Source organism: Eriocheir sinensis, chromosome 36, assembly GCF_024679095.1.
Source record: "Eriocheir sinensis breed Jianghai 21 chromosome 36, ASM2467909v1, whole genome shotgun sequence".
Lineage (NCBI taxonomy): Eukaryota > Metazoa > Arthropoda > Malacostraca > Decapoda > Varunidae > Eriocheir > Eriocheir sinensis.
Genome location: NC_066544.1, coordinates 11,870,778 through 11,881,513, shown reverse-complemented (window position 1 = coordinate 11,881,513; position 10,736 = coordinate 11,870,778). Strand labels below are relative to the sequence as shown.

The 10,736-nt window shown below is 40.7% G+C and overlaps 1 protein-coding gene across 2 annotated transcripts; it reads left to right on the top strand.

The window, feature by feature from the left end:
* Positions 1-1,693: 1,693 nt before the first annotated feature.
* On the top strand, positions 1,694-7,147 carry LOC127007801 (protein GUCD1-like). 2 transcript variants are annotated; one of them, XM_050879169.1, is made up of 4 exons: positions 1,694-1,856; positions 3,119-3,307; positions 4,369-4,495; positions 4,921-7,147. In XM_050879169.1, the coding sequence occupies exons 2-4, from the start codon at positions 3,123-3,125 to the stop codon at positions 5,323-5,325; spliced, it is 717 nt and encodes a 238-aa protein (XP_050735126.1). In that variant the 5' UTR covers positions 1,694-1,856; positions 3,119-3,122; the 3' UTR covers positions 5,326-7,147. The 2 variants fall into 2 exon arrangements, with proteins under 2 accessions (XP_050735126.1, XP_050735125.1); XM_050879168.1 differs by lacking the exon at positions 1,694-1,856 and adding an exon at positions 2,577-2,617.
* Positions 7,148-10,736: the final 3,589 nt, after the last annotated feature.

Sequence of the window (10,736 nt, the reverse complement as noted above, 5' to 3'; positions counted from 1 at the left end):
TGACTGGCTTATAAATTCTGACCGGCTTATCTCACTTAAATGTATCAACGTCTAAGTTCGCCTGTTTGAAAAGCCGGTCAATTTACAGCACCCAACCAACGATTTTCTCATGTGGTTCATGTTTTCTGGTGATAAATGTAGTGAACTGCATGATTTTGTACCTCATTTCCGTCACAAATGTCTACTTTTCGAGTTATGCCACTTAAGAAAATCGTTGGTTGGGTGATACTGTAAATTGTCCAAAAAGCCTCTCATAGAAGTTGCAAGGATTTTTATGGACGATTTTGTGATGATAGTGATAGTTTTACACGCCCTCTGCACCATAAATGCAAGAATCACCAATGAAAACACGATTATTTTTAAAACGGTTAATTATAAGTTGTTAAGGTGACAAAAAGCTAAACATGTAAGCTACTGCAGAGAAGAAAGAAGCTAAAAATTCATTATAGTTATTGTAGATAATTAAAAAGCTGAAAATACACGACCCCTGCACCATGAACAAAAAAATAACCCAAGAAAATCTGATTATTTTTTAAAATGGTTAATTATAAGTTGTTAAGGTGACAAACAGCTAGACATGTAAGCTATTGCAGAGAAGAAAAAAGCTAAAAATTCAGTATAGTTATTGTAGATAATTAAAAAGCTAAATATACACAACCTCTGCACCATGAAGAGAAAAATCACCAATGAAAATCCGATTATTATTAAAACGGTTAATTATTATAAGTTGTTAAGGTGACAAAAAGCTAGACATGTAAGCTATTGCAGAAAAAAAACCTTTAAGTTATTGTAGATAATTAAAAAGCTAAAAATAAAAGTTGTTGCCATGGGATTTTTTTTTACAGCAAAGGACAGATCAAGGGCTTAAAAAAAAAGAAAATAATGAAGTTACCCTAAAAAGACTGGAGACGAGTGGCCGAAAGAGAAGTCAATTTCGGGAGGAGAGTGTCCTGATAACGGTAATGGGGCCCCGATATGTTTAAAAATATGGACCTAACTTTCTATAATCCACAGTTAAGTTGTTTAAAGTTATAAGTGTCCACCTACCTAGCGTATCAAGGCGGCTCAGGGGGAACACACCGCAACACAAGAGGAAGGTGCAACACTCCGGTTTGAAATGGCAGGGTTTTCGCGGGGGTTGTTCACTGTCAACGGCACCACACGCCAATTCAACGGGACGAAAGAAGATTGATTGATTGATAGTTTATTGTTGCAGGTAAATTGATTGATTGAAGTTTATTGTTGCAGAGAAATACAACAAGGGAGATGAGAGGTAAGCTAAAATGCCCAGAATATAAGCTGTTGTAGATAAGATAAAGCTAAACATATAACGAAAAGCTAAAAGTACGAGTTATTGCACGTAAGAAAAGCTAAAGTTATTACAGATAATGAAAAAAAATGTATCGGCCCTATGCTTTACATATTTTGTTAGTTGTTGCAGATATGAAAACAGTTGGGGTTTGTCTGCAAGACGGCCATTCCCCTTTGTTGTATTTTACAACAATAAATATTTCAATTCAATTCAATTCAACAGTTAAAAATGTAATGAAAAGTTAATCTCAGAAATAATTTATCAATCTCATGAATAATTTGTATATTACTTTTCCAAATTACTTACTGAATTATCTCGCAATAATCTACTGAAATTTCCTCTGCACCATCTGGCAACACTGGAAGAAGATAAGAGAGGCGCGTCATCTGGCAACAGTGCGCGCCCAGCTGATGGCCACAACACAGCATGGAGGCCACACACTGACACTGGCACGGCACACCAGCCAGCCAGGGAGTGGCCCCGTGACCCCGCCCCGCCCCGCCCCGCCCCGCCCCCCAGGCAGCGTTAAGGGCCCGTAAGGCAGGTACGTGGGGCCGCCCTGAGGAGGCCAGGGGTGTCAGGGGCGACCCTATTAAACGTCTCGGCCCCATTGTCTCCCAAGGCCGCGGCACACTGGCCCCCTGGGGTTCACGGGTCATTTTCCCGCCCGTGGTGCACAGGCCGTGTGGCACTATCACTGGGATCACGAAACACTCCATGGAAATCCCAGCAACTGTTTTTCTTTTCAACATTTCTTTGTGCTGAATGTTGCAAATCACTAGTTTCAGCGATATTTCATACACTCAAATGTAGGGGGGTCAATGGGGCGAAGCCCCCCATAGCAGGTGGGGTTTGAGGGTGCAAAGCCCCCTTAATTTATTATTAAATTAAATTTTGAAAATTGTAACCTGGGATAATATTCACGAGAGGGTGGCCTCCTCTGGCAAAGTTAATACTTACGACATGGATTCTTTTTTAGTCCCTGAATGCAGTGCAGTAGCAAGTGACTTCCAGAAAATAGAAGGGGGCCAAGCCCCATACATGAAGCATATTTTGTGTGTACAACACACTGCCGTATTGCTTTTTTGTCGCAATGGAAGGGGGATCAAGGGGGGCAAAGCCCCCAATAGGTAGGTTAGGTTAGTTTAAATTTATCTGGCACACTATGCGGGGCGATGGAAAAATACTTGGCACAGGATGGGATATGGCGGTGGCGGTCCAGCCAGTGTTGCAAGAAATACCTTCTTGCAGAAATAAGTCGCTCTTCTGTTTAGTACACATGCACACTGGGGGAATACGCAGCAGGTAAAACATAATCTTGCCTTGTTTTTTTCTAGTTTGTCCACTTTTGATCTTAGTGAACGGTGAGCGAAATATAGAAACAGTAAGCTAACAGAACCTCTCTATGAGCTACTTTGTGGCTTTGGTGGAAGGTGCACAAAAAGCATTGAAAAGTCAATCATTTAGTGATTTCTGTAGAAAAATACTATCCATAATAAACAGTATCATATTTTGTCCTGAAAAAAACAGTCGGCGTCTCGAAATTAATAGGCTACCCTTTCATGAATAATCCCCGTAACCGGGTTTGTCATGCACATTGGTGGCGGCAACTGATCACAACTGGCAGCTTGGAGTGACGTTGGTGAAAGACTGGAAATTTCCTATATCTTGGTGTGATTTTTTTTCTTGAACTTGACACAATTGCAATACTACAGTATTAATTACTACAACTTGCAGGTAAACCTTTCCCTTTGCATTCATCTTGTAGTCAATACCCACAAAAATGAAATTGTGGTTGCCTTTCAGTGCAATGGTGAGGATGGGGGGGACGCAGCCCACGGAGGAGCAAGTGATGCTCGTTGTGGAGCACGTGCAGCAGCGGCACACCTGGGACTGCGGCCTGGCCTGCGTCACCATGGTGCTCCCGCCCTCCACCAGGTCAAGGTTTTCCTCTCAGCTCTACAAGATATGCCAAGAGGAGGGCTTCGATAAGAGGTACAGCATGGGAGGGGCGGCCCAGCTATTCTCCAGCAGGTGTTGCTGACAGGACTGTCACTTTAATACCTGACTTGTCCTCCATATTCACTTCAAAACTATGTATCAGCATTCTGGTTAAAACTTTCTTCAAACAAGTATTTTTTATTGGGTTTATTTGAATTGTTTTACTGAAATAGACATTTGCCTTGTTGCTGACCTACTGATTACGTTTTTTTTTTTTTTTTTTTTTCAGTACTGTAGTCTTATTTCTAATGTGGCTTGGGGTGAAAAAAACATATAGTCTATATTGTGGTGAAAAATAATAGGGTTACCACAAACATTTTTATTGCACCATTTTTTTTTTTTTTTTTTATTTATTTTTTTTTTTTTTAGGTAGGCCATTCTATCCTCTAACTCAGTGGTTCCCAACCTTTTTTTCAGGCGACCCCAACCATGCACCTCTAGATGACCCCCACCCCTACCTAGTTTGTTTGTATGTTTTTTTTTATAAATAATAAACACATATTTTATTTTTATATTTTTGAATAGGAAAGCTTGGCTTAGCATTAGAGTCTAAGCTTGAAGGGGGTTGGGGTCTCTAACTGAACTGTGAAAAACATGTTTCTATGTTCTTGCATCAAAAGTAGCAGTTTGCAGTACAGTCAGTGTAAAAATTTCACATCAAACACTATTTTGCATGTTTTTATTCATTCCTTGGTACATAATTGTAGTATTTCATCTTGTGATATATAATCTGCTTGGTCTGAGAGCTGATGCATAAAGATGAGGATAAGCAAGCAGAACACTTGCATGGAAGATACCTTATACACCTCAATTCTGTATGATATTTTTGGGCTGATTTAAGTTTTGTATATAAATTGGGACATAATGGCAGCCCTTTGTTTCATGCTATGGAGTCTCAGTCTTGCTGCCACTATTCTACGACAGTAAGTTATATACTAAGGTTAAGGTTGCAACTCCGACTGACTTTGACTCCACCCCCCTCTTTTTCCCCCTCTTCTTCAGTACTGTGGAAGACAAATCATTAGGATTGTTTTTCACAGACTCTTTCTTTGCAGCACATGGAGCATTGATCTTGCGTACCTGCTCCAAAGGTTTGGCATCAAGCACCGCTACATGACAATCACTCTGGGCGTGGACCCGGGCTTCTCCTCTGAAAGCTTCTATGACCACGTCCTCCATAAAGTAAGCGCAGTGCTTCTTAACTCCGTCTTAAATTAAGGTTCACACACAGTGCATGACCTGCCTATAAACCTCTGTCCTTCCACACAACAAGTATGAAAGGTTCAACTGAAAAATTCATTAAAGTCCCAAAAGAACAGCAGCTGTGTTTAGGTCAACACTCTACGCTAAACTTGGAAACAGTTTGAAAATCAACTTTTTCATGTGCATTTAGTTACACCAGGTATAAATATCTTTATAAAGTGCATACATCTGACAGCAATGTAATCTGAATTGATAATTTCCTTCTGTCATCTGATATATTTGCAGTAGTAGTGTTTTTATGTCATTTTTTGTTTGCTTGTTTGGCCTTTGGTATGTCTTCCTAACTTAAAAAAAAGGAAAGAAAACAACTGGAGACATTATAACCATCAGCTCCTCACTCTCAGGATGCCCAGAGGGTGTTGGAGCGGTTCCGTGCGGCCAAGGATCACGGGGTGGTGGTGGAGCAAGGCGTCACAACCATCAACGACATCCTGGCCCACCTGCACCAGGAAGGCCCCGTCATCCTGCTGACCAACGCCCATCTGCTGGTGTGCCTGCGCTGCGCCCGTGCCATGCCCCACCTGCGCTCCTGCCTCCCCTGCTCCCCGCCCTACCAGGGACACTACATCCTCCTTGTCGGCTTTGACATGAAGAAGGGACACATCTACTATAGGAATCCCTCGTTTGGTAATCGCATCTGTTCCATATCCTTTGTCAAGCTGGACAAGGCGAGGCAGAGTTATGGGACTGATGAAGACATAATATTTATATATAAAAACGATTCACGCGAAGAGTCAGTTTGTGTATGAATATTTAAGTAGAGGAGCCAATTAATACTTTATTTATGTGTGTCGATTACTGTTAAGGATCTACTGTTGTAAAAAGTGAGTGATTATTCAGGGAACAAGAGTTGTGCATTTTCCAAGACATATAGACATGGTTTGCAGACACTTGAAAGCTTCCTATAATCTAGTTCCTCCTTCATGAGGGCCAACAATAGTTTTCTGTCTTTGAAGTTAAGAGTTCAAATCTTTGTTTGGAATCACATCTGTAAAGTCCTTTCTTTTGCACCCATTAAATATCACATGAGTGAAAGGTCTTGTGAATGGAGGAGTTTTATACAATGGAAACCTAAGAAGATGAGGCTCATGATGCTGTGTGACCTATTGTTCTTGTTTTAGTGTAAAGTGTTTGTCTGCACATGTCCCATGGAGGCCTGAAGGCTGTGACGAGAGAGGTTTGTGCCTCGCGTGGCTCTACTGGCCACACTCAACAATACATGACCTGCCAAACCTTTGACTGCCACCAAAACACACCATTTGTGCTGATGTCTGCAAACACCTGCACCCTTTCCATTACCTCCCACTAGTTTTTAAGCAGTTATTCACTTGTTGCATAATACTACACAAACTTCATGGTTAGTAACAGGTTCATTTGAGAACTTTACAATAGCCTGTTCCCTGATGCCTGGAGCACAGAGTTTTTTTGTCAGGTGGTAGGTAGCGTCCTGTTGATGTGAGGCAGCCAGCTTTGCCTCCCCTCAGAGCCACAGTGAGCAGCCTTGATGTGCCAAATCTCTCATGCTTCACACCCTTCTCAAGGAAGACAGTACACATAAAAATTGCTGACAGCTAATCTCAACATCCACATCCATCACTAAATCAGTGGTCAGGTGTGGCATGCTGTGTGCAGACTACAAAGCAAGGAACGTAAACGCTTAGTGTGGAGAGGCTTCCAGGTGGCTTTGTGGGGAGCCAAGCTTCTTGGCACCACCCCGGCAGCAATTGGCTCAAAACACCTTTCGTCTCCAGGCACGGGAACAGACCACAGCCAGCCACCCAGGTAACAGCTCACTGTAATCCTCCAGGTGCCCCAGCAGCTGTGTTGTGTTTGCTCTGCCGGTCCAGGAGAGGAGGAAGGCAGGTACAGGAACGTTACTTTGTTTTGTTTGGAATATTTTTACATAAATTAACAAGCGATGGAAGTAAACTATTTTACAAGTAAGAGTGTGTGTCATCAGAAACAAATATAATTAAGGTTTATGTGTTTGTAAAGCACACTGTGTACTGTTGTTTATAGTAATGTCCTTCAAATATTTTAATGAGACATTTATATATCAAAATATTTTATGATCTGCATTTTTAGTTGCTGTTACGTCACCAGAGCTCAGGCTCACGAGGTGGTCATAGTGTCCTAGATAACATAACACAATTTCTTCACAGTCAGCAACCACCTTTCTGTCACACAGTGGTGAGTTGCAGACACGAAAAACTTAAATTTTAGAAATTAATAACCGCCAAGCAGATGCAACCATTACAAGAGCAAGGCGGCACCTCCTTGCCCCCCCCCGGCCTTAGTCAGCTGGAGGTGGCGGGCTGAGGCGGCCGGCCACGTGTGTACAATTACCTCACCTTAAGACTTTATTTTTGTTGAGGCAGCTAGGGCACAGCACAGCACTTTATTTTTATATTAGCATGTACACATCTCCTGGAGATGTTGCTCTCAGAAGTATGTGTGTGTATTTAATTTTTTTCTGTAGTGTTGTGAGATGCTTATTGATGAATGAGCTTCCACTGTTTTTGATAAATTGTAGCCTTTTATGTCTCTCTTGATCAATAAAAAACGTCCGTAACAATGACAGAGTTTTTCCTGAGCCATCAGATGGACTTTGCTTATTGTTAGTGCTTTCAGTTCCTAAAGACATGCCCTCCATCAGTGTTGTGCAAGTTCCTTATGAGGCTGATGCTTGGTAACATGGGCCAGGGAGAGGTTAGGGAGAGAGTTTGGAGGTGTTTGAGTGTGTAGGTAAGAAAGGGTAAAAAAGTGATGTCAGGAGGAGTTAAGGAGGAGGAAGTAATGAAGGACATCACACTGGGTACAGCAAAAGGGGGAGAAGAGGAAGGGGGGAGGATGGGTCAGTTTAGGGGGTTGGGGGGGCAGGAACCTTTAGATAGAGGGGGGAGGGGAAGGGGTAGTGTAGATGGCAGGTCATTTTCGGCATCGTGACGAGACGGGATCATCGGCGACGCTATTTGCAGGTGTGAGGTGGCAGCGGGGTGGGGGAGAGGGGAGGGGGAAGGGTGGAGGGGCAGGAGTGAATTAATGAATGCACAAAGAAATTACATCTCAATCAAATGCTTTCTTTATTTTTCTTTTCCGATTTTCTTATTTTTCTCTAATTTGGTTTGACGTATTTTTTTTATTTATTTACTTTGACCTAATATTTTTCTGCTAACATGAACTTTCCTTCCAATATATTCTCCAGTTTCCACTAACACTTCATATCGACTTTTTTCCTTCAATACTATATTACTAATGCTTTCCTTCCCTCAATGCATTTTTCTTATATTTCTTCCCATCAATCCTTTCTGCTAACTCTTTCTTCTAATACTTCTTTCCGCTGCCTTTTCTTTTAATACTTCTTTCTTCTTATGCCTTCTTGTTTCCTAATTCTTTCTTCAGTTATTTCTTCTAATTATTACTCTGCTAACTTTTTCTTCTAATACTTCTTTCTGATAACTTTTCTTATAATTCATCTTACTTATACATTCTTGCTTCCCAATTCTTTCTTCTAATAAGTTTCTGCTAACTTTTCTTCCGATATTTCTTTCAGCAACTTTTTTATCTTTCTCTGGCTATTTTTTCTTTTTCTTGATTCTGTCTTCTAATTTTTCTTTTGACTATTATTTTCTTGCTAATTTATTTTTGGGACATTTCATCCAACTATCATTTTTCTCATGCTATTTTTTTTTTCCTGATATTTCTTCACATGTCTTGCCTTCAAACCTTCTTATGGAGCTCTGTCGGCGAACTGTTCCCATCTTTTGCCTATTATCTTTGTTTTGTTTGGTTTTCTTGTTGTTTTCTTTGTCTTTCTTCTTTTTATCTATTATTTTCTTCTTGTTTTATCTTCATTTTGTCTGTAATCTTTCCTTTATTTCTTCCTTTCAAACCTTCTTATTTTACAACAATAAATATTTCAATTCAATTCAACCTTCTTATTTCTTTCTTTCCGCTAATTCTTTCTTTCGTTACTTCTTTCAACTATCCCTTTCTTCCATTTACTGGTTCATTCATCTAATATTTCTTTAAACTCTTACTTTCAACTACCTAATTAATTCTTATATTTTTGAACTATTATTTACTATGTTAACTTTTTCTTCTTCTTCTCTTCTTTCCTTCCCTTCCGTTCCTTTTCCTTGCATTCTCTTCCTCATACTAATTCTGTCTGTTCTTTTTTTCTTCTATAATCCTCCAATGACTTTACGTTCTGTTAATTCTCTCTTCCGTTATTTCTTCCAACTGTCATTTTTCGCTCTTTCCTTCGATAATTACTTTCTTTCTCATTCTTTCCTCTGATATATCTTCCAACAATCACTTCTGCTACTTCTCTCAAGAATTACTTTCTATTTCTGCTACTTCTCTCCTCCTATGCCTCGTCCTGCCAATATTTTCCTTTTGCCCTTTCTTATCATATACTTTCCTTTCTTCTCCTTTCACTTTTCTTTCATCCCCTTCCCTTCTCTATCACTTTCTGCTACTTCTATCAACAAATAATCTACCTCTCTGCTATTTTTTCCTCCTATTCCTCGTCCGTGTCAATATTTTCCTTTATCCTTTCCTATCATATACTTTCCTTTCACTTCCCTGCCCTGCCCTTCCCCTTCCTTCCCTATCACTTTCTGCTACTTCTATCAATAACTAATCTATCTCTGTTAATTCTTTCTTTATATTCTTTCCTCTGCCAATATTTTCCTACTATCCTTTCCTATCATTTCCTTTCCTTTCCTCTCCTTTCCCTGCCCTGCCCTTCCCCTCCCCTCCCTATCACTTTCTGCTACTTCTATCAATAACTAATCTATCTCTGTTAATTCTTTCTTTATATTCTTTCCTCTGCCAATATTTTCCCACTCCCAATCCATCTTCTCTTTGCCGATGCCCGCGTGACACTTTCTCTGTCTTGAACGACCTCTACCTTCCTCTCGCTTCGCTTCTTTTACGGCGCCGTTTTTCATTTTACTTCTTTTCCTTTCCTACGCCATAAAACATATTTCCTTCCCCTTCTACCTCATAAAGCATCTCTGTCTGTCTGTATGTCTCTCTCTCTCTCTCTCTCTCTAATTATCTATCTATCTATCTATCTTCCTTTTCTTCCTCTCTATACTTCTCTCCTTTCTCTCCTTCTATAGTTTTCCTCCTCCTATTTCTTCCTCTTTCCTCCCTCCCTTTTCCTTTCCTTTCTCTCTTTATTTATCTACCTCTATGTCCCTTCTTTTTATGTCTTCTCTCCCTCCTTCAATCCCTTTCTTCCTCACTTCTTTCTTTCCTCTTCTTCTGTTCCCCTTTTCTATATCTTCCTTTTTCTTTCCTTCGTCATTTCCTTCTCCTTTTTTCTGTTCCTTTTCCTCCCTACCTCCCTTTCTAATCCCTTCCTTCCTCATTTCCCTCCTTCTCGTTTTTCTGTTTTCTTTCCTCTCTATCTCTCTTTCTACCTCCCTTTCTTCATTTCTTCTCCCTTTTCTTCTCTCCTTCCTGTTTACCTCCCTTTCTATTCCCTTCCTTTCTCATTTCCCTCCTCGTTTTTCTGTTTTCCTTCCTCTCAATCTCTCTTTCTACCTCCCTTCCTTCCTCCCTTCCTTCATTTCTTCTCCCTTTTCTTCTCTCCTTCCTGTTTACCTCCCTTTCTATTCCCTTCCTTCCTCACTTCCCTCCTCGGTTTTCTGCTTTCTTTCCTCTCAATCTCTCTTTCAATCTCCCTTCATTTCTTCTCCCTTTTCTTCTCCTTCCTCTTGACCTCCCTTTCCAATCCCTTCCTTCCTCTCTTCCTTCTGTTCTCCTTCTTCTCTCTCTCCCTTTCCAGTCCCTTCCTTCCTCACCTGATTCCTTCTCCTTTTCTGCTCTCTCCCCTCTCTACCTCCCTTTCTTTTCATCCTCCAAATGTTGTACAGCGTAGGGAATCAAATTATGCTGATTCTCCCTCCTCCGACAGTCCTTTCCTACCTCTGTCTACCTTTTATGTAATTGAATAGAAAGAGTAGATTGACTGACTGACTCTCTCTCTCTCTCTCTCTCTCTCTCTCTCTCTCTCTCTCTCTCTCTCTCTCTCTCTCTCTCCATTTTCTGTTTCCTTTCCGTCAAGTCAATATTGAGGAGTAGACGAATTACTTTACTCCCTTCCTTTCCCTTCCCTGCCCTTCCTTTCCATTCTCTTCCCTTCCCT

Coding starts and splice junctions, on each gene's coding strand:
- LOC127007801 (XM_050879168.1), top strand. CDS start 2,592: ATGCACACTGGGGGAATACGCAGCAG. Junction 2,618..3,118: donor ACTGGGGGAATACGCAGCAG/GTAAAACATAAT, acceptor GTTGCCTTTCAG/TGCAATGGTGAGGATGGGGG. Junction 3,308..4,368: donor GAGGAGGGCTTCGATAAGAG/GTACAGCATGGG, acceptor CTTTCTTTGCAG/CACATGGAGCATTGATCTTG.